Below are 25,819 nucleotides of genomic sequence, written 5' to 3'. Positions count from 1 at the left end.
CACAAGACAGACACATTCCACTGGCCATATCAATGGAAAACAAACAAGAGTGTGTGCACACATGCATTCCGAGGGAGACGCCGTAGCGTGCGTGGCTCACATGTTGCGATGGCCTCCGTGTGTCTCTCCGGGTCAGGGGAGTTGTGGTGAGTGACCACCTTTTTAGCTGCCCACCCTGTTTGTTTTCTAAAGACAGCATCATAAATTCTCTAACAAGGAAAAAGACACAGTCACAACATAGGAGATGGGGCCTCCCTGTGTAGTCTAATGACTGACTATATGCCGCCTGACACGTGTGTTTTGGGCCTCCTGCGCAAGTATGTGCATGCATACATGCATCTGTGGGCTCTGTTTGATTTTTTTCATGTGCTTGCACAGGATTGGGAAGGAATTTAGACACAAAGTGAAAAATATTTAATTAAAAGCATTTTTTTTCCCTCAGCAATTTCAGCATTTGCAGAATTTTCGATAGGTTTCCGGGAGGTTCTATCAATTGCATGGAACTGATTTATTTTAGTGAGGTCAATTATTTATTTTTTTGCAGATTTTTTTGTGAGGGTGTTGTACCCTGTTATTTTAGGGGAAATTGCATTTTTAATGTGGTGAGGAAAAGTCAAAAAATATATATTTTTCATTTACACATGTGTATTTCAAAGTTTTATTTATTGCATTGATGAGTCTTTAATTAAAATGGTTATTGTGGGCTGGAAAAGGAAAAAAACAATCAGAGTAATTGTGCACTCTACCAAATTTAAGCCACTGACACTGAAGGCAGACGGTTAGGTTTTGGCGGAAGTTACACTTTGCTCATCCAATCACCTAATCTAACAGCAACTGCATTAGATCTGTGATTGAATGTCAGCAGGAGAGGGAGAGGATGGATAAAGATCACAGCACACCGGTCTGGTTAAGCTCACAATTTTGCCAAACTAGTACTAAACACAAAAATAAAATCACTGTAATTTATAACATGTTTTCTTGGCATCTAGTTTTCTTTCTACTCTGTCTTTTTACTTGCAGGGCAGGTAGAATAGGGTTGTATCTAAAGTACAAGCCCTACAGAACACAATTTGAACTAACTGAAACATCAAGAAAACAACGACAGGAAGCGGAAGAGTCATGTCATCCATTTTTAACTTAAAGTTTTTTGATACTTTACCAACTATTCATGAAAAATGAAATGACCTAACGTTATGTTATTAAAAGCAATAAATGTCACTTATACAGCAAAACAAAAGGCCATTTCTGGATGAGGACATCAGCATTTCCCACAAATGTGTTTATACATTGCAGTCAAGATATTTTATGGTAACGTTGTCTTTTCCCCCTTGAGAGCCATTACACAAATTTGAACTTATTTCAACCTTTTGATTTCACCAATGTTATTTCAGCAGTGTCCAAGTTTGGTCGGCAGTTCAGGAGAATAAAAAAAGGTCTAAACATCCTCCGCCACATCTTTATCTACTAGGCCTGCGTGGCAACGGGAGGATAAACATATTTAGGTTGCACATTTCCTCTGAAACGACATTCCCAACACTGTAGATCCCACACAGCACAGCCTTTAAATCTCCCTGTTAACACTCATATATACAAACACACACCTGCTAGGGCAAGGCCGTCTGGGAGAGAATTACAGCAAGCTAATTTATGGGACCCGAGGGAGGGCAAAGTGCAGGGGATCCAGACTGGTCACTTCCTCCTCTGATGGCCTCCAAGTGTGGCATGGACCTTCGTGCATCATAACACGCACTAAAGCGGCTGTCTGTAAGAAAAAAAGCAATAAGAGACAATCATGCATCTACCAAACCAAATGAATAACAGGAATATCTTTAAAAAAGAGCAAGTATACTACATTTAAAAGATAAAAAAAAGTTTAGCAGGTGAAGGCAAGGGTCCACCGCTTAGGCTGTGGCCTCCCCATTTCCTCCAGAAATCGTGTAATCCGTCACTTGGCCCCAGGCAGCGGTACAATAGCGCAGCCTCGCTCTTGGCTACTGACACCATCACATGCGTTGCTGATAAGACACGGCTTCCGGCACTGAGAATTCAACCATTAATGACAACACAACGGTTTGGTCCTTTGCCATTATTACAATATTAATGATGGCGGTGAGATAAAAGAAGCGGAAAGTTTAGTTGAATCTAGCCAAGGCCATCTATTTTGTGAATTTCAACACATTTCAGAGGGGTGATTTCAAGACATCATGAAGTATGAACATTTTTTCACATTGGCCAACAAATGATTTAAGATAAATTTGCATTTTTTTTTAGTTCTACACTTGTGTGACAGTTAGGAAAGACACAAAACAAAATTATGAAGGGGGTGAAGATATTTATTTGAAGACAGTATTTAATTGTTCAGGTTTTCAATTTGTATTTGTTCCCATATAAAGGTAGTGATGGGAGTCAACTACGAAGAAATTCTTCACCACACATACAAATCTATTTTTTTATCAACATACAGAGCAAGAAGCTAAACTATTTTAGTATATAGCATCTATAAGCAAATAAATTGGCTACATTCTACCTGTTAACAATTAACAGCATGGCATTACTGCACTTGTGAAAGCCTCCAAACAAACCCTTGAAGGTGACAAATGGTTATAGTGTTAACAAGTGTGTTAAGACAGGTAAAATTAAGTCAAAAGTGTCTCCTCAAGCCAATCAAACCTGCACACTTTCCTTGGCGCACTAGAGAATTTGTTGAATTGGATTTTCAGCAATGTATTAGGTGAGCGTACACCTGCCATTCAGCCCAAGTCTTCTGCTTCAACAAGTTTGTCGATCCAGCATAAGGCAAGAACTCGTCCAAACCCGTTCAGCAACGCCTGGCAAGCTACCAATTCTACAAGTGCATTAATGGAATGATTGAAATTTGACAGCCGAGTGGGTGGAAAGTGTCAATATGGAATAGATGAGAGCCAGGGCTTATCTTGTTCGTAGCCCGACAGAAGCCGACCTGTAATGCAGGCCGGACCCGGGAGGCTTATCTCGCGACGATTCTTCGATGAAGATGATGAATTGGCCGGTATGGCGAGCAGCTCCTTGACACTGACGGGGAGTCTGGATTTTGTTACAGACAGGAAACAGGCTCTTCCGCTCTGTAAACAAGCTGGCTACCCTGGTCGGCCACTTGTAGGTGAGGGAGGGCATGGCAGCGTTGGCACGCGAGGACCGCCTAAACATGGCAGCCTATGCGTAGTAGACTCATAGGTATGATATGCTAGAACTAAAAGCAGAGTCGGTGGCATTGTTGGCTGGTCTGCAGACATCTTGTGTCGCTTAACTTATTGAACATTTGACTGAATTATGAACAGTTTTCTTAAAAGAAAACTTTGTTAACTTGGCTATGTTTCAGGTTAAAGATAATGTTATCACTATGTGCTAAAATTGGTGCATCTATGATGTTTAGAACAAAACAAATTGAATGAAGCCTGTTGGCCCATCAGACATTTATCCTTTTATAGGAAATATCTGTTAGGGTGACTCAATAATATTGCACACACTTCCAATTATGTAATCAAGATTTAAAATTGAATGGTAAAAAATAATTAATTTTCCTTAATTGCCTAAAAAACTTAGCTTCATTCAAATGTAATCCAATTAAGTTCTCATTTTATGTTCATTGGTCGTTTAAATGGGTTTCTTTATTTTAATATCTCGCTGCCCAATCATAGATACTTTTTTTATTTAGTTTTTTACCCAAACTGGCTATTCAGGAATTTTTCACTTGTCGTCTTTACGCTCAATAAAGACAGAAAAAAACATTGGCTCGAAGAGGGCATCTTTTGACAACCAAGCAACACTGTATACTTCATTTCTGGGTAATCAAAATGTATTTAAAATCTGATCTGAAAATCAGTACTGTTGTTTTTTTGTTTAGTTTAGTTTTGTTTTGTTTCTCTGGGGCAATCCTTCACGCCTCACCGTTTTGGGCCGTTTAGGGAAAGATGGGACATGTTTGTAAACTGACGAGAGCCTAATCTAAACAGCATCTTGTTGATGGCGAGCGGATGAGATTAAACCAGCATGCTTTCCTTTTTCTTTCCACATGGTTTAGGGCCAATGGGCCTTTGGAGCCTGGCGCCTGCACTTGGGCCACAGCAGACAGGTGTCGCGTTTCACCAAATAGACGCCCCCTTCGGCACCTCGATACAATTTTTGTTTATCTAAGACGTTTCGGCTGCGAATCAAATTACTACATTTGCAAACATGGAAATAATTGATACATTTATTGATTTTTTTGTATAGGTATATGTTGCCATAACCAACTCTCAAAACCAGGGCTGACGAAACATAAGAAGAACATTTCATATAGTCATGTCCATGTAATTCTTGAATCCATCATATAATATGGAACAATCGTGTGTTGTTTAATGAATTATGTGCAAAATGATTGGTGGAAACTTCAGCCACTTTTTAAATTCATTTTAAAATGCAATAAGATTTCAGAAGCTGTTTTCCTGAACAGTCAATCATTAACTCTAAATACTATGCCAATTTACAGTAATCCCTCAAATATAGCGACATGGCGGCGATAATCGTGAAGTAGGCTCACTGCTATGATATTTTTTTTTGTTCTTCAGTGCTGAGTCCAAGTAGCAAGAGAAAAATAATTAAATAATAGCGGCAAAGAAAAGTTGTGAATTTGTGATATGTGAAGACACATTACAACTCTAACACACAAGCGTACACATCCTTTTTCTGGAGTATTTCGCACCATGTAAGCATTTATCTTATCCATTATAGCCCAGACAGGAAACAAAGATAGGTCTATAATCTATAGTGTTAATGGGCAATTGGGGTGGAGAGGGGTGAAATTCAGCAGATGATAAACGTTCTTTTTTTAGGGGGAGGAGAGTTCATTTTCCCAGTTGTTTTGTGTTGGTATAATGGTGTTTATTTGCTTTCATTTCATAGGTCTTGGCTCCATGTGGTGCTGAAATATTCAACAAATTAAATGGAAACACCGTTTGAAACATATAATAGATTAATAGTCCATACATTTCTTCTTAATAAGCCCTTTTTGATTAGAATGTCCATAAAGATTTATTTTCCTATTCTTTTAATGTGAATCCTGACTGCATTACTCTGAGTTCAAGTGGATCGGACGTTTATCGCTGTCAATAGCGGCCACTGAATTTTTTTAAAGCGTTGCTTGATTTGACCTGTTACAGCACCACTTTTAAGGATGGGGGAGTTATCCTAAATTAGGTTAGTGTGATTACATTTATAGAGAATGATTGTGACGTGTGTGTGTGTGTGTGTGTGTGTGTGTGTGTGTGTGTGTGTGTGAGAGGGGGGGCAGAGGGAGAGAGAGAGAGAGCAAGAGAGAAAGAGAGAGAGAGTGAGTGAGTGAGTGAGTGAGAGAGAATCTTGACTCATGCTTTTTCTTTCTTCACTCCGTTGAGCCATCTAAACAGGATCGACAGCACTCTAGCCCCTCTTCTCTCTCTTCCACCTCGTGCACCAGATAAACAGGGATGTCACCACGGACTGTCTTGTTTTGAGAAAGAAAGAAAAAAGGTGAGGAATCACCTTGACGCAGGGACGTTCTCTTTCCTTGGACACGGTTATTTTCCGGTGGACACCATGCTCCCCAGCCCGGTTATAACCTCCTCCAGCACGCCTTTTTCGGTCAAGGACATCCTGAAGTTGGAACTTCAGCAACAGTCTCAAGAGTTCCAGTTCATTTCGTGTCTCTCTGGTTTCTCCGGCACACTCCCCATGCAGTCGGGAGTTTTTCGAACACACTCGCCTCCCTCCTGCATGCTTGCTCGCAGGGAAAGCCCGAGTCCCATCAGCTCCGAGTGCGACGAGAGGATGTCGTACCTCGGTGCGCTCGCAGGACCGGACAGACTGCACGCTGAGGCCGGGTTGCCCGTGGAGATGTTCGGCAATCCGGCGCAAATTCACCCGGTAGACTTGGATCTGGAGACCGAGCAGGAAGACCGAGGCATCAGTGAGTGCGCAATATCATGAAATTGTATATCATTTGTGCGTTTAATTTCTCCTTGATTAAATGATGATCAATTATCTGATTAGAAAACATAACAAATCCAATGCACGCTATTCAATTTCCCATAAACAACGAATTACACACACACATGCGTTTATGCATGGTCAAAAAATGGGTTGTTTAGTTGAACTACCTGCATGTGTTATTTTATACTGCTTATAATAAGAAACATTGTTGCTTTTATGACCACATTGACAGCTGCAGTTCCTTGTACTTGTAATATACTCAACTACATTCATATTTTAGTTGGAACAGTTTGTATGTAGTGTGAGATGTTCATGCACCTGACATTGCAAGGGATGTAAAAGTACACTTAAAAACGAATGGTAGCAACACTTAAAAGGCAATAATATCAAAAATGTGTTTTACTTAGTTGGAAGATGATGAAATGAAATTGGAGGGGTGAAGGGATGTTTGCTTAAAATTAAATGTCAACGGGATAAAAAAGAGCACTTAAAAATATATAAATATACAAACATGGCTATAAATTATGTTGTTTGAATTTCGCTTCTTATTGGTTATTGTGTATTTAAGCTTTAAAAATATGTTATTTGTTTCCAAATGAAGTAAGATTCTCTCAAACCTAATTAGGTATAAGCACATTTTAATATAATATTTGAAAAATATCCTTCATTTTCCCCTGAATTTGCAAATTGTCATTCTTTCCCTATTCTTTAAACATCTTTAGAATAATTACATTAATTCCAACAGAGGCAGGCAGACATACAGACACGCAGAGAGACTAAAAAGGTTGTTTTGGTCAAATGTCCTGCGAGAAATAATATTTTTATCATATTAATAAAATACACTACTGTTACATATCTGAAAAAAATGCATACATATTTGCATCTAAATAACGAATGGAATTTTCCTCATAATTTAGTTATTAAAGTACATACTCAATACATTTCAAAATATAAAAAAGAGGCGTCAGGGTAAACAATATTGAATATGACTGAAATATTAGAACTTGCATTAACAATTTCCCCGGTTTACCCGTAGAAGTTGCCGATGTGTTGCAAGACGAGGAGGCCGAGAAACCAGCCGTCAAACAGCCGAGGACCAGGAGGAAGCCCCGAGTGCTCTTCTCCCAGACTCAGGTGTTCGAGCTGGAGCGTCGTTTCAAGCGTCAACGCTACTTGTCAGCCCCGGAGAGAGAACACCTAGCCGGCTCCCTCAAACTCACCCCGACGCAAGTAAAGATCTGGTTTCAAAACCGGAGGTATAAATGCAAGAGGCAGCGGCAGGACAAAACTTTAGAGATGGCTGGTCACCACCACCACCATCACCACCACCCCCACCACCACCAGCACCCCCAGCATCCACCGGGTCCTCCACCACCTCCTCCCCCGCCAAGAAGGGTGGCAGTGCCGGTTCTAGTACGTGACGGCAGACCGTGTTTGACAGGATCCCCGACCTATAACACTTCCTACTCAGCTGTGGGAACTCCGAGTCCGTACGGCTACAATGGCTATCCGACCTACAGCTACAACAACTCGGTTTACACAAATACTTATTCTTGTGCTACTTTACCTGCATTACCAGCTTCCAACACCACCGCCAACGCCTTTATGAACATGAATTTTGGAGCTCTGGGTGCGCAAACACAGAGTCAGTCCGCACAAGGGACGGTGGTCCCTTCATGCCAGGGGTCTCTGCAGGGGATCCGTGCATGGTAATTGGACAAATACGTTGGATGTATACACTTTTTTTTTGCGGATGACCCAGAGCAGCCCTCGCAATAAAATGACGATTACACTTTACATGCATGCGTGCTGATTCTTTTCTGAATGGAATAGGAACCACAATTTAAAAGGTTAGCTTGAAAAAAGATGCTGATGAAGATGCTGTTACGGAGCAAATACACCACAATTTGTTATTTTGATTGAGTCGTGACTGAAACATTTTTTCTATTATTATTAATATTATTATAGTAATGTTAAAAAAACACGTCCTTGCGTGGCATGCACATTTTTGTCAGTTAATTGATAGAAAAATATATATTTATGGTTGGTGACGCACATATATTTCAATAAACATACAATGAATTTAAAAAAATAGTACAAAAAAGACAGTGGAATTGATTTGTAAGTGTGTGCGTTTATTAAAATGTTCAACACAGTTTTCTTTGATATGTTTGTTAAGAAATTCTCTTTGCGGATGTATATTATATGTTGTCATTTAAAATATTTGAATGTATTATTTAGAATGCCCTCTTCTCATAATTTTATATTTTATAAGTTTTACCGTAAATTTCAAAATACTATCAAACAGGATTGAAAAAAACTAAAAAGAATCTAACCGATACAAAACTGGTCCATCATAATATTAAAAAACAACAACATTTTATTCTTTTCAACTTCTTTAGTAAAAGAAGCCATTCTGAGATATTTGGCATCAAATTTGACATCACTTAAAGTTCAGACAATTTTATAGAAGTGCAAAATACGTTTTTTTGAATAAAAGTAAAGGAATAATTTCCCCATATTTTATCGAATGGCATGTGCCTTGTTTATAATTATTAAAATGATTAGACTAATTATGTATTGGCCTTGTCTACAAGTTACATTTCAATCGCTGACATACTACTTAAATTTAAATTCCATTTAAGCAGTTAGAAAAAATTAATCTCGCGTTTTTCCACGGCCTTGATACATCTTAACAAATGCCCATACCTCTCTTTTTTCCCCTTTTATTTTTGGGACATAACATCAATTTTTAAATAGCATTGTGAGAACGTTCCACGGCATCTTTGCTGAGACGAGAACCAGAAACGTAGAGAATGTACTTCCAGGTCAGGAATCCCAGATGGACATTAACCAGACAACCTCACAAGATGTATCGAAAAATGAAAATGCATCAATTTAAAAAATACAAATCTTCCAGAAAAATGATGAAACTCGCTTTTTCAGTGAAATGATTGGGACGTTCACGCCAGGCTAATTGAGTCCATTAGCGAGGAATAAGCGCCCCCCTTCCTCACTGTCACTAATGGAGCCCAATGACAACATAAACACAGCGTTTGTCTCCATTGATGGACACTCACTTCCCTCTGGTCGCTTGCTGCATTGGCTTTGCACGCCGGTACTATAGTGTAAATAGAAGTGGCGACAGGACGGCGGTGCCTGAGGACGCAGGCCGGACGACGGCAGAGTGCAGTGATCGCTATCTGCATGCCTCCAAAGATAGCAGGGCTCATCTGAGCTATGGCTTTCCCTCGGACAAAAGGTTGTCATGGCAACCGCTACAAACACTTAGAAGCACCTAATCAGGGGAGGGGAAACTTTTACCTATAAAGTCCTCGAGGGTCACGGAGCTTTGCACAGAATGTGCACCACCGTCTGGAATAAAAGTAAAATAGCCATTTATTGTGAATTGATGGGAAAAATAAGCCAGACTTTGTGATGTTCAAGTACAATTTAACGATCATGAGGTAATGAGCTAAAATGGCTGATGTGTTTATTTATCTTTTAATATTCATTGTAGAATTATTTGATACCACAAGATTATGCATTTTGAAAAAAAATATTATTTGCAATGGTGTTTTGGTGTATTATTAAAATCTAAATTACAGAATCAAAATTTCCATGTTTTGGTGCTTATTTTGAGCAATTAGTATACATTGTTGTGGAAGTTGAGCTTCATGAAAATATTTTCAATCTAAACATGGCATTCAGAGGGAAAAAATTAAGAAATTCAGCAATTGATTAGTTTTTTAAACTACACATAGTGAGAGATTTATTTTATTCAAATTGGGAAAGCAAGATTAGAAATGATATTCTGTTAGAATTTTTCTTCTTCTTCATATTAATTGTTACCAATGGGTGGCTTGGTGACTCAGTGGTTAGTGCATCAGCCCCACAGCTCTGGTGTCCTGGGTTCAAGTCCAGGTTGGTCCACCTGTGTGGAGTTCTCTCTTCTCTTTTGTCCTAATAGCAATGGTCATCCCCAGGTTGCCTCATTAAATAATGATTTGATCAACCATTGACAAAAACAGGGATGTATATCTGTTTTACAGTCACAGTTTGTCTAAAAAATCACCTAGAAAGATTCTCAGGCTTGTTTCAGAAACATTTAACAGATAACATCAGTGCACTCGGGAATGTAAACATTTACAGTGAAACCTCTAACCCGCTATACTAAACTCTATCACCTCTCCTATGGGGACACCACATTCATCGCAAGCCATCCACACCATCCCTATGTGGCCTCTGTTGTTTCTTGAAAGGTTTACTCCTTTCCACACAATTTCAAGTGATATAATCAGACACTTTCATTTCTCTGGCATCAAGCCGGATCACATTTGGTTCAACTAAACATGTAAAAAGTAAGAAATAGTATCTTTTTAAATGCTCTAGTTTTACTTGTTTAATTGGTTTGAATAGTTTAGGCTTGCACAAGCCCTAAGTACATACGAAGTAAATAAAACACCGTTGACAGGGTTGTTATTGTCTGCGGAGATAAACAGAACAAAAAGGATCCAAATGCTCCGAAGTTCTCCGCCAAACAAGCATAGAATCAGAATGTTCATGTCTGAATGCAATGGAATAATCTTTGATAAGAAAAAGACTGAAGATGAAGAAATGTCAATTCCTGAAATCTATACTATGAATCACTTCCAGAATTATACTATTAAATGTACATAGAAACAATAAAACATTCAGTATCAAAACAATAACAAATCTTCCTTCGTGGAGTTTCCATGTTATCCGAGGCTTGAATGGGTTTTCTCCAGGTACTCCAATTTCCCACATCCCAAAAACATGCTCGGTAGTCTGGTTGAACACTACTAAATTGCCCCATGGTATTAGTGTGAGCGTGGATGGTTGTCTATCTTCTTGTGCCTGGTATTTTCTGCATGGCCACCAATTCAGGGTGTCCCCTGTCTGGTGCCTATAGTTAGCTGTGATAGGCTGCAGCACCTTTGTAAAGATAAGTGGTACAAAAAAATGGATCAATTAATGTTTTAGAATGAAAAAAAGATATTTAGCCTAAGCTCCCCCAAAATACATAACATCTATATCAAGAAAACCATTGACTAACTATTCCTGACAGAAAAATCTACCCAAAAGACATTTTAGTTCCATCCACAAACTGATACTTTTATCAGCAGACCAAAGACTGTGCCAGTTAGTTAAGATGCAAAGGTGTCATCCGATCTATTAGCGCTGACAAACGCTGGAAGGCACAGCAGTCCAGCAAATTTGACAGAGACAGTAGACAGCTTCCTTTTCAAGATCAAGTTCTAAAGGGTGGAGAGGTCTGTTTCCTCTTTAGTGTCCCTGACTGCACCTGTGTTGCTTTAACTACCACACATCTACACACAACACACGCCCACATGCATGTGTGCGTGCAAACACACAGAAGCCTGCACAGGAGCCGTGTGCTGGCTCTCAAGTTCCTTCTGAAGTGTTTCAATCGAGATTTAATGACCGTGCATTTTAAAAAAGAAAACTGACATGAATAGTGGAGAAAGTACAGGGCACCTGTATTCATCTATAAGAATGACACAAGGTTTCATGATCCTGAAAGGCAATATTACAACAATGTTTGATGAGAAAACGACTGAAAGTTCTTGAAACCATGCATTTAGTCTATAAAGGATGGCAGAACTGATCCAGAGGATGCGATTCACATACCGGAATTGCCTTGTGTGTGAGAGAGGGTACTATGTGTGAAAATGTGAACACATCCACAGGTGGCTTGCACTAAGGGGCTTTGCACAGAGGCTTGAGTTTCCAAAATACAGGACGATAACAGTACTCAAGGGAGTGTGTGCATTTGTCCATCTGCCAGCTCTTTATCAACACTCTAGGACTTTTTCTATGGTATTGCATATGGCGTGAATGTGTGCTTCAAAAGAAAAAGAAAGGAAATGGACTTGTATCATATTATAGTGGTCTGTGTTGATCCTCCACCACATTGGAGGGTACTTATTGTTCAAATGTGTCTGTCAAGAGAGTAAAAATGAATTACAAACTGTATGCTGTGTTCATAATTCCAAATTGTTATTTGCACTGCAGACATTATTTATAATTTACCAAATTCCACAGCCTTGTCTTATTTACTTGTAAAGCTTTGTCAATGTGAATTAAGCTCTGATTAAAGGTAAATGTTTGAGTAATTAGTAAAAAAAATAGACACAAAATGTTGATTTACGAGCACTGTTCCCTGCTCATTATTATTTAATGAGTGCAATTCAGAATCAGCAAGAATGACGGCTTACATTTAGTCAAAATGGGCACAAAATCAACATTTTCAATATAGCTTATCAACCTGATTTTGACTTCAATTTTGGGGGCATGACTTATTCCAAATTACATGCAACCTCTGGCTCCTAAATCCATGATATTAGCACACTCAGTAGTATCAGTGAGATAAACTAACATCAGCTTTAGAACAGCGGTGCACTAAAAAGGCAATTGTGGTGAATAGCTGAAAATACAATTGGATGTCAATTAAATGGCCCAACAGAATATTATGCAAACAGGTAGATATAACGACTACTGATCACATTTTAATGTGGAGAAAATGAAAATAAATTAAATATGAGATTTAGATTAATCCAATATCTTCTACCTGCGGACATTAAAAAGGGGCAAATAAAGAAACCAAAATCAACTCGAATCAAGGTCTAATCTCATCAAAATAAAATTCAGATTTGCTCAGTTATTTCAATAACTGCTGGTAGCATTCCAGTCCCACTCCACTTTTCCTTTTTTTTAAACTGTAATAGGTAAAAATCAGTCTAGTAACATTTTTGTGTGACTGCCAACATGCAGTTTAGCCTGTGGAGTCAAACAAAAAAATGAAAGAAAATGACACTACTGCCCTCTTTTGGCAACAATCCTTTTCCTCTGGCCGAACAAATTCATAGTACGTTCTGTAACAACTTTCAGTGTGCGTATTCAGCAAATGGAGATTTAAAATTTCTTTCTGAAAATACTTTATCATCGAATAACTTGGACTTGTCTTAGAGTGATTTCATGTGCTCTGCGTTATAAGCAGCCTTCTCCTCACATCATCTACATCTCCGCTTCTTTCTGCTGTGCTCGCCTCTTGTCGTGCTGGTGCTTGGTGAGCCCATACTTGAAGAACTCATACACGGACCAGCTGATGGCCGTGGAGGGCATCTGGTAGATTACCCTAGCCTGTACTCCCTTGAAGAAGCCCCGCAGGCCACCCAGCCTGTAAACCGTCCGGAAGGCGTGGGCCAGGCCTGTGATATGTCTGTGGGCTCCTTGTTTGGCTGACAGAGAGCTGAGAGCAAAGGATTCTTGGGTATTGAGTAAGGTTTTGCACACGTCCAGTGGCGTAGTGGTGGCAGCGGCCAGGGCTCCGGCCAAGGCACCGGACAGCATGTGGGACGAGGGGTTGTATTGTCTGTGTGGATTTAGAAGCTCCTGCAGGTACTCGTAGGTCATGAAGTGCAGCGCTTGGAAGGGTATGTTCATAGTCAGTTGGGTTGTATAGCTGCGGTAGAATGCTCGGGGGCCTTCCTTCTGCCACACTGCGCGCATACAGTCCAATGCGCCGTGGTAGGGTGAGTTATACATCTGCATACGCTGCTTCACAACTGGTGAGAACCATGTGATCATCGTGATGATGTCCAGTGTTGTGGGAGGGAGATGACAACACAGAAAAGGAAATGAGTAACATGTAGCGCACTGAAATACAACTTAACCTATAGTGGTAAGTTCACACTAAAACATACCATACACAAAAAGGAAAATATATTGCATCTGTATTCCAAACTGTGATATATACATTAATAGACATCACATAGTATATTGTACATCCACCTACACCTCTCTCAAGGTAAAAAAAAAAGGATTGCAGCACGCCTGGCGTAAACATTAAGCTTTAAAATGAACCATTTGTGCCTATTTTACAAATTGTAAACCGTGCTACCTAAAGTGCATAGTTCTGAAGTTCATTTTTCAGGCAGAAAAATAGTTAAAGTAAAATTAATAGAACCACTGCTGGTGTCATGCACTCTATTTTAGTCCAACTGATTGAAGAAGTTAATAATGAACAAATTATTTCACACTTTTTTTTAAAAAATGGGTTGACTTAAAATTGCGAATAGGGTATGAAATAATCAGGCCTGTACCTTCTGATGGGTTCATGGCTGCATCGTGAAGCAGAGTGGCCACACATCCAGCTGCTCCTGCAATTAACATGACTTAGACATTAAAATGACCTCACATAAAGGGCTGATGGAGAAAAGAAATAGGCAACCCAAATATCCAAAAATGGCATTGGTATTGGTTCTGCAATAATCTGTTTAGTCATGGGAGACATCAAGTGGATAACACTGTGAATTGTAACTATGTGAGTGGGCAAAAATGGCAAGTGTTTGGAGGGGAGAAAGAGGACTTACCCAGCTTCTCAATACTCTTGAAAGAGGGAAGAGAAAGAGAGTAGGGAAAACATGGAATAAAGGACAATAGTGCTATCATAAGGATCTTCACACATGGGAATTGACTCAAATCAAAAAGAAACTTTCCTCCAAAGCTAAAACAGTAGTAATAGAAATGCCTCTTCCAAACATATGCCAATACTAATGTGCCTATATCCAAAAATGGTTATGGCTATATATTTTTTTTTTATCATCATACTTTGCAGCCTATTTGTGTAATGGGGAATTTTTTGGGTACCATTAGCCAAATGACTGTTAGCGCCAGGGTGGATCACATCACTCAGAGTCTTTTTGAGTTTCTCATAGCTGGCGAAATACAGGGCGTGAGCAGGCCCCGCCCCAATGGCGGTCACATTCAACCCTCTCATTGGCCGCCATGCTCCCTCTGTGGCCACTATGCGACGGAGGGCATCCATCACATTCCGGTAGCGAGCGGCAGGCTCAGGCTGGAGGCTCTGCATTCTTGTCTGGGGAAGGATTAAAATGGAGGAAAGTCAACAATCACACAGATATGGAAAAAGCCGCATGAGCATATTATGGCTAAGATAGAGCATTTGGTGAGTTTTGGTGTACATGCACTGTTGAATAGAAGGAAGCGGGACATTAGAAGCTCCAGGTTCATGAGGACGCAGCATATTTCCTGCCTGTGTTCCACTGACCTGAGATCACAACTTTCTTTGTTTCCAAAGACATAAACAAACAATAAATTTATCAAAATCAATCAAGCGCTTTGGACTGCAAAATCAAATGTTGCCTATGCGGAAAAAGCTGTGACATAATTCGGCAAATAACAGTGTTTAGACTAATGGTAAATTAGCACGGTCACAAGCTGAGAGCTCCAGTTTGTTAACTGACTGAGAAACTAGACTGACACAGTCCAGGGTGCATGCCATCTCTTGCAAAGGTCAAACCAGCCGCAGATCACAAGTCAACCTAATGAGTCAATTTCCTTCTATACTTTTGTGTCAACCTCCTTTTGTACCTTTCCGAATCAGAAAAATATAGATATCTCCCACAATTCCAATTGCTAAACTATTGTGTTCAAACTTTAAAGTTCTCATGTGCACTGTGCAAGGATTTCCTAGTAAACTCCAACTATACACAACTCACACCCTCCCCTGACGCATAGAAGTAAACAATTAAATATGAGCCTCGACTCTTGCAGTCTGTGAAAGAAGACTACAGGTGTTGAGGACGTCGATGAAGGGTGGGCGTAAGAGCTGCTTTTCAATGTGACACCAACAGCTGGTTGTCATAAAGTTATTTGTAACATCTCTCCAATATAATAAGCATCTGAGTGCCCCCCGACCAAAAAAATTATATTAATAAACCCACAAAAAGCAAACCAACAATGTGACATCAAACTCTTAGAAAAAGTCCCCAGGGTGAAATGAAGACACGTGATTAAAAGGATTGCCACATAACCCACTTAGAACTAACAATTGAATCTATTCATTTGTGGGTAGAGTTAACTCCAATTATCACGGGCCAAGTGACAAGTACAAGCGAAAATAATACAGGCCATTCTAGGAAATCGAAAGTCCTTGACATTTCACAGATAAACAATTAAATCATACATATTTGCCAAACTTAAAATTATGTGCTGCAAGATATTAACAGTCTAGTATCAGAAGATATGAGCATATTTATCTGAAACATATTGAGATATTATAAAATAATAATAATAAAGATGACCCAAAAATGTGCATTATTGCCACTATTAAGAAGTCATAAAATTATATTTTAATCCCTCTGATCACTCATGTGCATCAAAATAAATAATTGCAACACGTTTATTTTGTAAGGCTCAGACTTCCTTGAATATGCAACTGTTGATTTAATAACTTTGAATTTCAATGGCGTTTCCCATCAAATAAACGTGCACATCTTGGTTATATAACAAGCTAATATAGGTTTGAACTTTTTTGACAAACGACACACAGTGATCTACACGGTTAAACAAAGGGGCTGCTATAGATTGCGGGAGGACAGGTAAACGTTGGTTAGCTGGCTAAAGCTACGCGTTACCAAGGAGAAGCTAAACCGCTGACCTTGTGCACCGCTCTGACGCGTGTTTGGGTTAGCATGGGAGGCTAATGGGCTATGCTAACAGCTACAGAATATCATCGATTTAAATTGTGCAGATGTAGGATAAATTATGCAATTGGCAAGCCTCTGAGCTAATCTACCTTGACACAATCGATGGGAAACATGAGGCAGTGCTCCATGATCCCGGCCACGGCTCCGGCCAACATGTGCGTGCTCGTGGAGGCTCCCTGTGGCAAACCCTCATAGTCTGGTTCAGAGTCATCATTTTGATCCTGTGCATTACGGGTGAAGTCAACACTCTGTAGTTCTGTCTCGCCTGCAATCCTAGGCGTCAGACTTCCCACGATACTTTCCGAAACTCCAAGGAACCTGCCCCCCAACCATCGAACTTCTGCCCCGGCAGATGCACCAGCAACCCCGGGATCATTCCTTGCAGTCTCCGCTGTCATCCGACGTCTCCTTACTAATCCATCCGCTTCCATGAGAAATCGAGCGACAGGAAGAAGGGTGATTTTCCAGCACGAACAAACGTCTTAAAATGCACAAATTCGCATGCAAGTTTTGCATTCCCTGAGTCGGGTTTGGCAACAACTTGCCCGCTACAACATTCCCTCCCGCGTTGTTACTTCCCGACAGCAGACATGTCATGCAAAGACCGATGAAGGACGGAAACACGACACAGGCCAAGCATCAAAGCTGATTGGTTCCGAGAGGCACGCCCTTCGCAGGCTATTGGTTGAGACAAAAGTCTCTCAAAACGAGGACTGCAGGTTTTTGTTTGAAAGGATTTGTGGCCTTCTGTTTTGATAGTTTTGGCTTTTTATTTATAGCCATTGTGCTTCTCCTCACGTTTACTGTTTGTCATGGCGGTTGCATGTTGCAGGTAAGGGTTGCTGATGGGCTAAAGATGCTCTGATGTTGCTCTTTTCAATCAAACTTGATGAGATTTCCCGTATGCCAACGCCAAAAGGTGAATCCAAAGAAGAATGGATGGACATCGGGCCTTTTTTTCAACCCAAACTAAAGACACTATCTTTAACATTTGGCAATTGATTGCGCCTTGTTTAAGCACAGTTAGCAGACCAGCTTACAGCTGTTTAATGATGTTTACTTCTGTTGTACATGACTTAAGAGAGAACTGAAAAGTAAGATGAGATTTATAGTTTTAAATGTCATCTTTTTCACCGCTGACATTTGAGAGAAAATTAAAATATTTATCCTGCCCAACTGAGAAGGTGAAAAGGAATTTCTTTCTAGAACTCAGCAATATAGCAATTAATTAATTTCAGTCTTTGCACATTTTCTGCACTTAACTTAAAAATATTCTGCATATTAAGAGAGAAAATATACAAATGATTTTGCAGGATGTGAATGTGTTGCATATAACTTTGTCTTGTCCTGGCCATGGCCTCTTCTTAATCCATACATTCATCAAGATAAGATACCCAGGAAAATGTATGTCTTCTGACAGTTTATATTAGTTACCATGGCTGGTCTTTGTCAAGCTGTCAGCAGAGGACTTGTGGAGCAAGTTCATTGTTTGTTTAGCCTGTTGGTCTGCCTTGTTTGCACATGGGAAGAGTGGTTTGCAGGCCTGCCTCACAGTTCTGAGATTGAGGCTTAAATCCATGGTTACTTCCAGCCTTCCAAGTGTGATGTTTGCATGTTCTCCACACATATACATCCATTTTTACTGGGTACTCTGGTTTCCTCCCAATTTCAAAAAACATGCATGGTAGGCTGATTGAACACTCAGAAATGTACATGGGTATGAGTGTGTTTGGGCATGGTTGTTAGCCTCCTTGTGTCCTGAGATTGGCTGGCAACCAATTCAGGGGTACTCTGCCTACTGCACGTTGTTGACTGGGGAGAGGCACCAGAACCCTGACGACTCTTGTGAGGATAAGCAGGTCAGAAAATGCATGAATGTCTTGCCTGAATATTTGCCTCACATGCTTTGCGCATTTTTGCTTTTGCACTATTTTGGGAAAGTCACCATACCCTAGAGGTAACTCAGATCTTAAAGGTATGGACTTTTTTCTAATATAAGGCATGAAAATTCTGTAGCCAACCAACTAGGAAATGCATTTTACTCTTGCAATGATACATACAGTAGAATTGCTTATTTAATACAATACAATACAATACTTGTTATTGGACATTTTGTGTTGAATAACATCATATGCATGAAACATAAGATGAATTGTATTTAATTTGTTGCATTCTTTTGTATGTACAGTCTTCATCCTCATTATCAGTTAATATATTGGTGAATCATAGTTCAAATAGTACATCTTAATGCAATTCTATTATATAATTAGGAATACTTCCAAATGTCAATACATTGAGTGCAGCCCATCAGTTTCTCACTCTAGAAAAACAAGTTATTTTTCTACTCAGCACATGATGATATTGTGTTTTTGTGTGGTGCTGTAATAATAGCATAATTGAATTTCCCCCTTTAGTGCTTGAGAGTCTTGACTGGAGTGTTGAATTTCTGCCGACAAAGGGGAATGAAGTGTTAATTTCTGCTTACAAGAACAAAATCTGCTTGTGATTTCGTTATGGGTGCTTGAGTGTCGCCCGCACTCGTTCCTTAAAGGAAAAGCGAAGTGTCCACCCAGTCAGAATAATTTCTCTTGCCTGCTCTAATAAAGCAAGAGAGAGAGAGAGGTTTTGGCTCTGAAGTGAAATCCAAGAACACCTAATTGTATTACCTCAGCCAAAAACGAATGCTGCATTAATGTAACCAAGAAGAATTCTTTTTCACAGTCTAAGCAAAATATAATCACAATTTTTCCATTTTGAGGGAAAGATTACATGGTTATGTGCTTTTCTTTTTTTCAACTTAAGTAATGATATTCCATCCTTGTACCACATTTGATCTGACTGACATGATTATAGCAATTATTTATGGATATTTTCCAGGCTTATGGAAAGTAATTAAGCAGCTTATTCAAGCTCAACTCAACACTCTCCCGACTATTAACCATGTCAAATACACGATAGATAATATAAAAAATGTTATAGTTCAAATGATGTTCACAAATCTGCATTCCAATCCTTCAAATTTTAAAGGAAGAACATCTTGTAAATAACACTTGCATAAAGTACTTGTTCCACATATCAGTGTTTAGCATATAACATACTAGTTAGTAGTATATGTTTACAAAAAAGTGCGTCTTAATTTTATTCACCAACTCTTGCTTTAGCTAGGACAATTGTGACCTCAGGTGGTCATAAATGGTAACTCCAAGTAACACAAGCGTCTTATTGTTGATTTATGCATTTTTTTTAAACAATATGCCTATTTATTATTGATATATACATTATTGGGTCTTGTATTGAAAATTAATGAGATGTTTCACTTGTATAAATGTATAATTATAAATATTAGAAAAGGTCCAACGTGTCAAGTGGGTGTCTGGCCAGTTTTTTTTCTTTTTTTTTCAGTGGACGAACAAGAAATGGCTGCAGCAGCAACGTGGAATTATCGAGCACGGCGGGTCATGACCGTGGTGGGGAATTTGGGGAGATGCAGATCCTATGCACAAACCTCTTTCAAGTCACACTATGATGCGCTTGTCATTGGAGGAGGTAAGATCCGACGTATTTGGGTATAGAAATGAACAAATAAACAAGTTAAGTAGAGTTTTCCCCCAAAAGGAATACCATATATACAACAATGCTTGCAACTTTTTCTTGCACAGTGACTAGAGTTTAGGGTGTTTGCTTACTATGTTATTTATGTAAACGATTAGCAAAGTTCAGCTGCAGCCTGACCTGCCTGCAACGTTTAAACTTTGAACTGTATTTAAGAGGAGAGTGGAAAATATTTGTGCAACTTTATTTTTTCTGTAGATAATATTTTACTTTCCCCTAACTTTATTCATCAAGTTGTTTTTAATGTCTTGCAGGACACAATGGACTGGTGGCAGTGAGTTAAGACATTTTCTTTCTGCAACAACATAGACATTTTTGAAATGATTTGGGGTCAAAGGTAATGTTTTATGTGTGGTGTAAAATGTGTTGTGTATACAAGGCTGCCTACCTTCAAAAAGGAGGCTTGCAGACAGCAGTGTTGGAGCGTAGACATGTGTTGGGAGGTGCAGCAGTGACAGAGGAAATCTTTCCAGGTAAGATACCTGGCGAGGGAGTTGACATCAGTGTCCTCGTAGTGTGTTCCACCCTAAAAAAATGCTGTCAACAGTCAAAGAAACAACACCATAGGGGATATATTGTATGCCCTAGGTTGCATTCTGGATGTCGTAAATTTCATGGATGGAATAAGGATGCAACCTTTGGATTCTATAATTGCACCCGCGGTTGTTTATGCATTCAAAGGCAATGAGTGGCCATTACACTGAGACTAAACATTTTGACATACAGTTATTTCTGGGAATCTGGAGTCTTGTTATTAATCTTATCATCAATACCCCCCATGTGGTACAAAATCAAAACTGATCTAATTTTCCCAAATGAGTACATGCAAATTAATCACCCTTTTATCATGTTCAGGTTTCCACTTTTCTAGATGTTCCTATTTGCTCAGTTTATTACGACCGCACATTTATGCAGACTTGGAGCTGAAGGTAAGCAATGCAAGGTTAATGAATCCTACGAAATGCTTTAAACTGCTGCTCTGCATATGTCATATTTTCAGAAACATGGCTTGAAGGTATACATGAGGGACCCACATGCTTTCACCCCCATGTTGGAGGATGGAGTAAATAATGGACTGCCGAGGTCACTCATCCTAGGGTCAGATTTGGTCGAGAACCAGAAAGAGATTAGCAAATTTTCACAGAAAGATGCAAAGGTGATTCACACATAATAATGTGTGCAAACCATTGTTAGTGATATAGTGATTTTTTGTTTTTAATAGTTTGAGAAAAATGCGAGAGAAACAGCATTATTTGTCCACCTCAGAATTTCATCCTTTATTTCTACAGATCCTTGTTTTTAATACAGTCAGCTAACTGTGGCTCTGCTTGAATTTTGGAATTTTTGCACTAGACTTTTTCAGAGTTTGTTTTGCACCTTGAGAAACTGGCAAGTGCGATCCACCCACTCTTGGATGCTCCTCCAGTCGACATTCCTGGTGTCACAACTGGATCACTGAAGAAAAGGCTGGCTGCTGCTAAAACACTGAAGCCTGTTGTCAAATGTGGTATGTAATGTGCCTATATATATTCTTCAAAACATAGATCAATAAATAACCATTGTAGGTGTGTGTCTTTTAATATTTTAGGGCTGAAATTAGGTCGAAACATTCCAGAGTTTTATGAGATTATAACAGCACCTATCATGAAGGTTTGATTTATTTTACTTTTGATTCATTGTTGTCTTCAGGTGGTGGTTTAACCATGCTTGTGTTTCCTCACTTCAGATCCTTAATCGCTGGTTCGAGTCCGAGCCACTGAAAGCAACCCTGGCGACAGACGGTGTGATCGGAGCTATGACTAGTCCTAGTAATCCTGGTAGCGGGTGAGAGAACATTTTATTGTCCCAGAATGTTACATTAAGGTGTCCCATGATGTTAAATAATGTGGAAAATAAAGTGGAATAAATTAGTAATGGTACTGTAAGATTTTGTTTTGCGTTTAACTCTGTTTAAAAGACTGCAGTCACACATTTAGTCATTCATGTCACTTAGAATGTAATTTTACATACATGTGCATAGGTATGTGCTGTTGCATCATGTGATGGGAGAGTTGGAGAGGGAGAAAGGTGCCTGGGGTTACGTTGAAGGTGGCATGGGGGGCCTGTCCAAAGCTTTAGCAAAAGCTGCCCGATCTTATGGTGCAGACATTTTCACAGAGAAGGTAATATTTAATTAAAGAAAGTCATGTGCCACTAATGCAATTGTGTCAAAACTCAGGAATGCATAATAATCTCAAATTGAGGTCTTGGTATATAAATAATATTATGATCTACAGGATGTAGAACACATTGTTGTTGACCCAGATGGTACTGCCAAGGGCGTGGTGCTGAAGGATGGTGTAGAGATTCGTAGTGGGATAGTGCTTTCAAATGCTACCCCTTATGTCACATTTAAGAGCCTCACTCCACAGGTATTACCAGAAAAAGGCAGTATTTATGACTTGTTAAGATGTTTTTGTCTCAAACCCACCATGTTTATCCAGGGGAGCCTTCCTGCCGAGTTTTTGAAAGCTGTCGATCAGATCGATTACACTTCACCTGTCACCAAGATAAATGGTAATACTTTGGCCCCATTTGTACTTTTTACATTTTGTATACTAATTAATTAATTGCACACTCTTACTTGAAGGTTAGGAGTCAGCCAATAGGTGGCATGTACGCTCTTCTTTTCAGATTGTAGACTGTAGTAGCACACTAGTGGCCCATTAATTCTCGTTAATCAATTTCATCTATTTAATAAGTCCCAATGGATCATGATAAGGCCTATAAATTGCTTACATGCTCAATTAAAGTCTATGAAAATGAAAATTAATATCTTGAATTATCAGTTTCAAAGTAATGAGTGTTCCCAATTCTCGATATGAGTTACTAGTGTGAGTCTTTACTCTTTGTGTAATTCACAGTGGCAGTAGACAAGCTACCAAATTTCCTCGCAGCTCCCACACCAGACAACAAACCTGGACCTCACCATCAGTGCTCAATTCATATAAATTGTGAAAGTGTGGACGTACTGGAAGCAGCCTACAAGGAAGCCATGAATGGAGCCCCCTCGACTAGGCAAGCCTGTCACATCATTTAACCAGATCTCTCAGAAAAGAACACAGTTCATTTAAATGCTTTGCAAAAGCTGCCAGCCAATATGATCAATTTATCATGTCTTATGTCCCTTTCAGACCTATGATTGAGATGACAATCCCATCTGTGTTGGATCCCACATTGGCACCCCGTGGCTGTCATGTCGTGTCAATGTTCACTCAGTTTACCCCGTTTCAAATTGATGGCAAAGATTGGACTGAGCAGGACAGACAAGCATATGCGGATAACGGTTGGAAACGTTGACACAACATTTGTAACGTGATTATAAGTAGTGTGCTTAACCACTAAATATCTTCATTGAAGGGTTTGTGATATGATGATATTTGATCGTATTTGATCATTAAGCCAAAAGGACGTTAAACCATCTTAATAGAGGCCCGAATGTATTGCTCACGTACCATATCTGACTCTTAGAATGAGGGCATCTTCTCATTGCACATTTTGATAAAAATTGCAATACTACTAAATTAAAACCTATACATTCATTCATTTACTGAACCACTTATCCTCACAAAAGTCGTGGGCGGTGCTGGAGTTTGTGAGGGTTCTGGGAGACAACTAATTGAAATTGGGTATTTATTGGAGGGCTTTCAAACTTGGCAGGTGTAATAATATCTGCCACGGTAAATTTTGCAGCTTTGGGAAGGTCCTTGCATTAATGTGATAGTCGAAAATAGTAAGATTAAAAAAAATGAACTCATCTATTGAAGTTTAACATAGTTAATTTGTTAAAATGCATCTCTGTATTTCATTCAGTATTTGACTGGGTGGAGAAATATGCCCCTGGATTCAAACAGTCAGTGGTGGGAAGGGACATCTTGACTCCGCCTGATTTGGAGAGGATTTTTGGGCTCACCGGAGGGGTAAACACTTCCGATTTCTTTCACTAGCAAGTGTACAGACAGGCACTCCTATATAGTAGTTAAATGCATGTCATTTGATTCTTTGTGACTAGTGTTTGCAATGAGGCAGCATTTGATGGATTTTTTTGCACTTTTTTATACCAAGTCAATGCAATCTTAACTGTTTTACAGAATATTTTTCATGGATCAATGTCACTGGACCAGCTGTACCTAGCGAGACCATTACCTTCGCTGGCAGGCTACCGTACACCAATTAAGGGCCTGTATCTTTGTGGCAGTGGGAGTCATCCAGGTTTGCTTCCAACACTCAAATAACTCATTATATTTCAAAACTGTAAACTACTCTCTTACTCTCAAATATAAATATATTCTTTTAGGTGGAGGTGTGATGGGTTCTCCTGGCTGGAACGCTGCACTAATTGCCATGGCTGACCTAAAACGTAAATGACATATACACTCCAATCAGATCAGACACCAGGTTTTGCACAATTTTTCACTCACATTGGTTGATCTTTAAGCATTTAGTATTTTGCACATATGTGAGTAGATGATAGTAATCTTAATTCCATATTAATGCCAAAGGCGAATTAGTGAGGAAAAAATAAAATTGCGTCCTGTAGATTAGAGCACACAAAGAGGTAAAACTTTTTAAATGTATGCATAGTGCATATAATGCATTCCTTATCTTGTGAAATCCAATGTTTTACCAGTATACCTTCTCATAATTCACATGTTTTTAAGTGTTTTTAATCTAAAATAAAGAATTTCATTAGCACTTGAATTTGGTGTAGACATTATATGATGAATTGAGTGAGGTGTTACTATCACTTCTTTTACAATTCCAGTGCTAAAAAAGGAAATTAAGATAAACTTTTTTTTCATTAAGGAAAAAAATCAAACAAAAACAATTTAATTGTTTTCATTTTTAAAATTTCATTTAAATCTTTTATTTTAGGCAGTGAGCCTGTCGATTTATCAAATATTTTGTATCATGTTATATTGTATTAAAATTGAACAGCAGTGAAGAGCGTTTAAAAAACAAAATAATCAATAACGATGATCTCAGTGACTTTTCTTGTTTCCACGGGATGGCAGTGTTGTACATGCTAAATGTCCAATTCTTAGTTCCTGCTCTTATAAAAAAAAAAATACTAATGTATATTTTGTTAAGAAATCAGTATCTTCTGGATCCTCTAGACTCTGGAGTCTAGAGTCTAAAGGATCTACTGATTTGTCAAATCGGTCTAGAATCTTCCAGATTAATTTGGTGGAAAGAAAAGGCAAACTAAAATTTAGTACAATTTGACTGATTGATTTTGTAAAAACATCCTTAGAATTTAAGAATTATACATATACAGTATTATCACCTGACTAATGATTTGATAATTAATCTCATCAGGTCTGCAGTGGTACCCTGATTTAGGCCCTAATATATAGCAGTATAATTCACAGTGTGAATTTCATATTTTAACTTTGTATTTGTTTTCCTTTGGCCTGGGTGCAAAAATCTTGACATCCAATTGAGCTACTCTTTCAATACAAGATGGTGGAAGGAAATTTCACACAGTTTAGTTTAAAAGTAAGCACATATCCAAGAACTATTCATTCATTTACATTTCTCTGTTCTCATAAAAGACATGGCAGTTGTCTAGAATTGGATATGCTTCTGATGGACATTCAGACCATTAGAGACAAAATCCTGTGGTG

General features: G+C 39.0%; 3 protein-coding genes across 4 annotated transcripts; 2 read left to right on the top strand and 1 right to left on the bottom strand.

The window, feature by feature from the left end:
* The first annotated feature begins 5,592 nt into the window (after positions 1 to 5,592).
* Positions 5,593 to 7,698, top strand: nkx2.3 (NK2 homeobox 3). Its single transcript, XM_077729525.1, has 2 exons — positions 5,593 to 5,962; positions 7,022 to 7,698. Exons 1-2 carry the CDS (start codon positions 5,593 to 5,595, stop codon positions 7,696 to 7,698), a joined length of 1,047 nt encoding a protein of 348 aa, XP_077585651.1.
* Positions 7,699 to 12,169: 4,471 nt separating this feature from the next.
* On the bottom strand, positions 12,170 to 17,166 carry slc25a28 (solute carrier family 25 member 28). Of its 2 annotated transcripts, XM_077729523.1 has the most exons (4): positions 16,631 to 17,166; positions 14,680 to 14,908; positions 14,133 to 14,189; positions 12,170 to 13,595 (listed from the first exon to the last, which is right to left on the bottom strand). In XM_077729523.1, the coding sequence occupies exons 1-4, from the start codon at positions 16,970 to 16,972 to the stop codon at positions 13,045 to 13,047; spliced, it is 1,179 nt and encodes a 392-aa protein (XP_077585649.1). In that variant the 5' UTR covers positions 16,973 to 17,166; the 3' UTR covers positions 12,170 to 13,044. The 2 variants fall into 2 exon arrangements, with proteins under 2 accessions (XP_077585649.1, XP_077585650.1); XM_077729524.1 differs by lacking the exons at positions 14,680 to 14,908; positions 16,631 to 17,166 and adding an exon at positions 14,403 to 14,616.
* On the top strand, positions 16,479 to 24,893 carry pyroxd2 (pyridine nucleotide-disulphide oxidoreductase domain 2). The gene is made up of 17 exons (XM_077729522.1): positions 16,479 to 17,373; positions 19,944 to 20,087; positions 20,408 to 20,427; positions 20,533 to 20,626; positions 21,009 to 21,082; positions 21,154 to 21,309; positions 21,507 to 21,660; positions 21,742 to 21,803; positions 21,880 to 21,977; positions 22,174 to 22,315; positions 22,430 to 22,564; positions 22,637 to 22,709; positions 23,057 to 23,210; positions 23,327 to 23,478; positions 24,006 to 24,112; positions 24,284 to 24,404; positions 24,490 to 24,893. The coding sequence occupies exons 2-17, from the start codon at positions 19,958 to 19,960 to the stop codon at positions 24,558 to 24,560; spliced, it is 1,743 nt and encodes a 580-aa protein (XP_077585648.1). The 5' UTR covers positions 16,479 to 17,373; positions 19,944 to 19,957; the 3' UTR covers positions 24,561 to 24,893.
* The last annotated feature ends 926 nt before the right edge of the window (positions 24,894 to 25,819 follow it).

Source organism: Stigmatopora nigra, chromosome 12 (assembly GCF_051989575.1).
Source record: "Stigmatopora nigra isolate UIUO_SnigA chromosome 12, RoL_Snig_1.1, whole genome shotgun sequence".
NCBI classification, from domain to species: domain Eukaryota; kingdom Metazoa; phylum Chordata; class Actinopteri; order Syngnathiformes; family Syngnathidae; genus Stigmatopora; species Stigmatopora nigra.
The sequence above is the reverse complement of the archived record's forward strand: the minus strand, read 5'-3'. Positions and strand labels throughout refer to the sequence as shown.

Bases quoted from the DNA above. Each gene is read 5' to 3' on its own strand.
- pyroxd2 (XM_077729522.1), top strand. From the start codon at position 19,958: ATGGCTGCAGCAGCAACGTGGAATTATCGAGCACGGCGGGTCATGACC. The intron at 21,310-21,506 runs GTGATTCACACA...TTTTTGCACTAG, and splicing joins TTTCACAGAAAGATGCAAAG to ACTTTTTCAGAGTTTGTTTT. The intron at 21,804-21,879 runs GTTTGATTTATT...TCCTCACTTCAG, and splicing joins TAACAGCACCTATCATGAAG to ATCCTTAATCGCTGGTTCGA.
- slc25a28 (XM_077729523.1), bottom strand. From the start codon at position 16,972: ATGGAAGCGGATGGATTAGTAAGGAGACGTCGGATGACAGCGGAGACT. The intron at 14,909-16,630 runs GTAGATTAGCTC...ATCCTTCCCCAG, and splicing joins TTCCCATCGATTGTGTCAAG to ACAAGAATGCAGAGCCTCCA. The intron at 14,190-14,679 runs GTACCCAAAAAA...TGTTAATTGCAG, and splicing joins TAACAGTCATTTGGCTAATG to GAGCAGCTGGATGTGTGGCC.
- nkx2.3 (XM_077729525.1), top strand. From the start codon at position 5,593: ATGCTCCCCAGCCCGGTTATAACCTCCTCCAGCACGCCTTTTTCGGTC. The intron at 5,963-7,021 runs GTGAGTGCGCAA...GTTTACCCGTAG, and splicing joins GCAGGAAGACCGAGGCATCA to AAGTTGCCGATGTGTTGCAA.